This window comes from Dendropsophus ebraccatus, chromosome 2 (assembly GCF_027789765.1).
Source record: "Dendropsophus ebraccatus isolate aDenEbr1 chromosome 2, aDenEbr1.pat, whole genome shotgun sequence".
NCBI classification, from domain to species: Eukaryota; Metazoa; Chordata; class Amphibia; order Anura; family Hylidae; genus Dendropsophus; species Dendropsophus ebraccatus.
Window position 1 is genome coordinate 85710138 of NC_091455.1, and position 6000 is coordinate 85716137.

The following is a 6000-nucleotide window of genomic DNA, read 5'->3' on the forward strand; positions in this document are numbered from 1 at the left end:
CTTTATAACTGAGTTTACTTTTTTTTTTCAGAGATCACCCTTTGCTTAAAATGAACAATGTTGTTTTAGCTCCCCACATGGGCACTGCAACCACTGGCGCTCTATACTTAATGATGGAAGATATGGTTCAAAGTATGATGGACGCTGTTAATGGTCTCCCAGTGTCCAATGAAGTTACTGTGTGATAACTCAACATTTTGCACTTTTGATTATTTAGATAGTGATTTATACCCTTATACCTTTAACCCCTTAAGGACAGAGCCTGAAATGGCCTTAAGGATCGGGCCAATTGTCACTTTTGCGTTTTCTTTTTTTTCTCCTCGCCTTCTAAGACCCATAACTCTTTTATTTTTCCACCTACAAGGCCATGTAAGGGCTTGTTTTTTTTAAGGATAAGCTGTACTTTGTAATGGCATCTTTCAATCTGCCATAAAATGAATGAGGGAACCCCCAAAATACCATTTATGGGGTGAATCTGGGTCAAAAAATGCGATTCAGCAAATGTTGGGGGGGTTCCATGTTTATGTAATGCACCTTACAGTAAAACTGACATTTTTCCTTTATTCCATAAGTCAGTCTGAACACAGCGATATGCAAGTTTTTTCTAGGTTTTCTAACGTTTTACTATTTTTATTAGCAGTAAAACTTTTTTTTTTGCAAATAGGTATATTTAAAATGGCCCTATTGTGACTCTTATAGCGCTTTTATTTTTTCACCTATGGGGTCGTATGGGGCATCATTTTTTTGCGCCATGATCTCTAGTTTTTATTAGTAAAATTTTTTTCTAGATCAGACGTATTGATCGCTTTTTTTATATATATAAAATGTAAATTAACAAAAGCAATCTTTGCGTTTTTTTTACCGCTTTTTGTTCACGCCGTTCACCGTGTGGGAACAATATTGTTTTATTTCAATAGACGGATTATTACGCATGTTTCGGTATATTATATGTTAATTAACTTTATTATTTTTATGTGTTTTATGTATAAAATGGGAAGGGGGGGCTGATTTTCAATTTTTTTCGGGGGAGGGGCTTTGGGGCATTTTATTAAATTTTTATGGGTTTTTTTTTTTTACACTTTTTAAGTCCCCTTAGGGGACTTTTACATTAATACATTAGATTGGTCACACTGATCACTGCTATGCCATACGCTCCTATTCAATGGAGCGACGGCAGCAGACCGCTGCTATATGAGTCGCTTGTTTTTCAACAAGTTGAAACACAAGCGACTGCAACGATCAGTCGACATGAACGATGTCGGCTGATCGTTGCACTCTATTCCACGGGACAATTATCGGCCGAATACTAACGATAAACGTTCCGTGGAATAGGGCCTATAGCATAGCAGGGATCAGTGTTATCTGCGATCTTCTGATACAGCCTGCCTGTGGCAGACTCTATCAGAAGGCTGAAGACCTGACTAACAGAAGGAAGGTAAGAGACTTCCGGCAGTCAGGCCATGCAATCGGGACCCCCACAGACACACTCCTGTCACTTACACTTAAACGCTGCGGCGTTAAAGGGGTTAATGGATAGCAGCCGGTCCTCACCCACTATAGAGCGAGCTCGCGGCCTTGAGCCCACTCTATAGCCCGGGACCCTGGCAGGGCATACATTTACGCCCGCCTGCGTTAAGGCCCAGACGGCCCATGGTCGTTAAGGGGTTATGGGTCTATTTATAAGTACTTTAGCTGCTGTATGTCCTGCAAGAAGTGGTGTATTCTTTCCGGTCTGGCATGGTGCTCTCTGCTAGCACCTCTGTTTGTGTGAGGAATTGTCCAGAGCAGTAGCAAATCCCCATAGAAAACCTTTCCTGCTTTGGACAGTTCCTGTCAGAGTTGGCAGCAGAGACCACTGTGTCAGACTGGAAACAAAACATTATTTCCTGCAGGACATACAGCAGCTGATAAGAAGGCTGGAGATTTTTAAATAAGTAAATTAAATATCTATATAACTTTCTGACACCAATTGATTTTTCTCCCTTTAGTTCTAGACAATTATAGATGCGTGAATACAATTTTTGAGATGGAAAGAAGGCTAAATAAAAGTTTCTCTTTATTGTGAATGCTTCATCTTTTTTTCTTATGTCTTATGACTATACAGAATTATACTTGTGTTGCTAAACAGATTGCATTTTCTAAATAGAAATTCTTGCTTACATGGATTACGTTTCTGTTCATATTTGCATTGTGGCTTTTGTTCATGACGGAGACTCAACACACAACCATATTCCTTGCATTACAGATACAGCTGGTGCACAACAAACCTCAGTGACTTTAACCCTTTGAGGACCTGGCCCAAAATGACCCATTGGACCACGCAAATTTTCATTTTTGCGGTTTCTTTTTCCCCTCCTCCCCTTCTAAGAGCTCTAGCACTTTCAGTTTTCTATCTGCAGGGCCATGTGAGGGCTTGTTTGTTACAGGAATAGTTGTACTGTGTAATGGCGTCTTTCATTCTACCATAACATGTATGATGGAATTCCAAATATATTATTTATGAAGATATAAATAGGTGAAATCGCAAAAAAGAATGCAATATGGTAACGTTTGGGGGCTTCCTGTGTCTACGTAATGCACTATATGGTAAAAGCGACATGATACCATTATTCTATAGGTCAGCCCGAACACAACCATATGCAGGTTTACACAGATTTACTAATGTTATGTATATTCTTTGGAATTCTTTTTTTTTTTTTTTTTGCAATTAATTATTAATAAAATGGGCCTATTGTGACGCTTATAACTGTTTTATTTTTTCACCTACGGGGCTGTATAAGATGTCATTTTTTTCCACCACGATCTCTAGTTTTTAATAATACCATATTTGTGAAGATCAGACGTTTTGATCACTTTTTATTATTTTTTTTTATATATAATGTAACAAAAAATCGGTAATCCTGGCACTTTTTTTGCTCTTTTCGTTTACCCCATTCGCCGTTAGTAATGACGCCTGTTATATTTGAATAGACTAATTACGCACGCTGCGGTATATTATATGTTGATTTACTAATTTATTTGTATGGGGTTTTTTTTATATAATGGGAAAGGGGGCTGATTTAAGCTTTTATTGGGGGAGGGGCTTCAGGGGTATTGTAATAATGATTTTCACTTTTTTTTAAAAACACATTTTAAATCCCACTGGGGGACTTGTTAACACCATACTTTGATTGCAGACACTGATCACTGCTATGCCATAGGCATAGCATTGATCAGTGTGATAGGCGTTCTGCTCATTGAGCCTGCCTGAGGCAAACTCAATGACCAGAAAGCCGATCGGACTGCACGGAGGAAGGTAAGAGACCTCCTGCGGTCCGATACAGCAATCGGGACCCTTGCAGTCACACTGCAGGGGTCCCGATCTGTAAGCGACAGGGGACTCCCCCTGACACTTCCACTTCCACGCAGCTATCGCGGCGGTTAAGGGGTTAAAGACACGATGTAGTGCGATCGCTGCAGCCTGTCATTACCTGTGAGGGCCCGGCTGCTCACTGCAGCCGGCACCCACCTGCTGTGAAGCGCGCTCCGCTCCGGAGCACACTTCATAGCTCAGGACATACCGGTACGCCCAGGGTCGTCTAGGGGTTAATGGTGTCCAGCAGCTCTATGCCAGGACTGCTGACAGTGGCACCTAACAGAGCCTAAGTCTATATAGCCTATGTCTATGTTTGTTTATATATTTAGTAAAAATATACAAATGTAATGCTAACCATGAATACTGTATAAACTATAAACTTTGATCCAGGTGTGTGTTTTTAGAATATGATGGGAATCTGTCAGCTGCAATTTACTTTTCAAACTGCTGAGAGATATCTGTTAGGTCAAGGAGACACATGGTACCTTTCATATATCCTTCTGCACTTCTAGAACCTCACAAAATGATTTTATTCTATAGTACAAAGAGTCAAAGAGGCTTTCCTAAGCTCTTGAAGTGCAGAAAGATATAACGCCTCCTCACTCCCCCATCTCATACCAGAGCCTGCTTTAGTCTCATCTTCCAAGTGTCGATAAAGCAGGAGAGGAGGCATTATAGCTTGCAGCTTTTCAGGAGCTTGGAAAAACTTGACTGACCTACACAGAGCACTAAGCTCAACCCTATAGAACACCTTTGAGATAGAATGGACATTGAAAGCTAGGCCCTCAGTGACTTTACAAATGTACTTTGGCAAAAATTCTCACTGACAAATTCCAAAATCTTGTAGAAAGTTTGCAAAAGAGTGGGAGGTGTAAAGACTGCAGAGAGGATTACCTTTGCGGGTTCCATAAGGTGGATGCAACCAAGGGCAACAGATTATAAAACAAAGAAGGCACATGGGGGGGGAGGGGGTAATACAAAAAATGCAGCAACTCACTGCTAATGGCAAGACATAAACCCAATGCAAATATGAATATCACTTAAAACTGCCCCCTTACTGCTAAAGAAAATCTCTATCAAAATAATGAGGCTCTTAGGTTCCATCCTGTGTATGAAGCCACTTTGCTGTGGTGGTGGTGGTGGGGGTACACACTATTTGCAAATGGTATGCCAAAGCGGGCGGATACAGCGGGAGGAACGCCTGGAAAACTGGGATACAGCCTATGGCTGTATCCCAGTTTTCCAGGCGATCCTCCCGCTAGATCCGCCCGCTGCACGGAGCGGGCAGACAGCGGGAATCATTACCGAGGGTTCGGACCATCCCTAGTCTTAACAATAGCGGTGAGCTGCTGCATTTTTTGCGTGTCTGCATTGTCAGCCATAGCAATGTGCACCTGCCTAGTGCGAATGGTGTTGTAGGAGAACTGACCAAAGGTTTTTTTTCGCTTTTTTATATGTGGGATTACAATACATTTGTTGCACATTAGAAATATGTTAAGTTTTAACATAGTGCATGAGTTTAGGCTTACTGGGAAAAACCATTTAATGGTCACTTTACATGTCAGCCAAATAAAAAAACATTGACCAACCTGGTTCACAAATGTTAGGGTTTTTTGTTTGTTTGTTTTAGTGTAGACTTTTTAAACATTTTTTTAAACTTGTTTTATTTACATTTCTTCTAGAGATCACCTACTTCTTAAACTCAGAAATGTTGTTTTAGCACCCCACATGGGCAGTGCAACCTTCCAAACCAGGCATCTTATGATGGAGGAGATGGTGCAAAGTATGATGGATGTTATAAACAACCTTCCTATTTCCTATGAAGTTACTATGAATTAACATAGGAGATCCTTTGAAGATCTCTATCTCTAAGATATCCATTACTATAATACAAGAATGTCAATCCTTTTCACATGTGACACTCCAGCCATGATATTCACATTTGTTATCTAGATGATTTTGCTCAGATTACCCCTTACAGTTATAATTGAGCGCCTACACTCCAATCAGCTTAACTGTAAAAATTTTTAGAAATAAAATTTGTATCATTGCAAATGTGAAAATGTAGCCCGAACAAGAGACTGTTAAGTTTTTTTTTTAGTTTTTTTTAAATAACAGTGATAAAAAAATTATGTATTTTTGTTATTCATTTTAGATTGTTGTGACACACTTAGATCAAGTCTCCATATAAGTAATTTTATAGAAAGCAGGAATTGCTTTTAGTAGTAGTAGTCTTATCTTGTCTGTGCTTCGTTGCGTTTTTCTGTACTGTGAAGACACATATTTGTCAGAATCACACTACCTTCTTTATTAAGTGATCTTACGACATAAGATTGTTAAATACAGCTGCATTGGGACTGGGAGGGATAAAGAGTGAGTTGGTAAGCAACATGGACACGACAAAAGCTGCCTGTTGGTTGGATCTGGTCATTGAGAGGCGGGCCAAGAGAATGGGAAGCCGTGCTGACACAGATCAGCACACCAGGACCATGTATTGTGAGGCACAGTAAGTTAACAGACAGCGTTAAAAGATAGGATTAAAAAAAACAGCTCCACCCCTGTCCTCAGGTTGTGTGTGGTATTACAGCCCTGTTTAATTGACTTAAATGGAGCCACATTGTAATACCACACACAACCTAGGAGCA

General features: G+C 40.1%; 1 protein-coding gene across 2 annotated transcripts in view; it reads left to right on the plus strand.

Moving 5' to 3' along the window:
- LOC138784543 (glyoxylate/hydroxypyruvate reductase B-like) overlaps positions 1-5411 on the plus strand; it is a 28172-nt gene extending 22761 nt beyond the window's left edge. The window contains exon 6 of one of the 2 annotated variants that reach the window (XM_069960137.1): positions 5038-5411. In XM_069960137.1, coding sequence (XP_069816238.1) covers positions 5038-5194 — 157 coding nt within the window. In that variant the 3' untranslated portion in view covers positions 5195-5411. Of the gene's footprint in view, positions 1-31; positions 2067-5037 lie in introns of those variants that run through there. The other variant, XM_069960138.1, reaches the window with a different exon arrangement.
- The last annotated feature ends 589 nt before the right edge of the window (positions 5412-6000 follow it).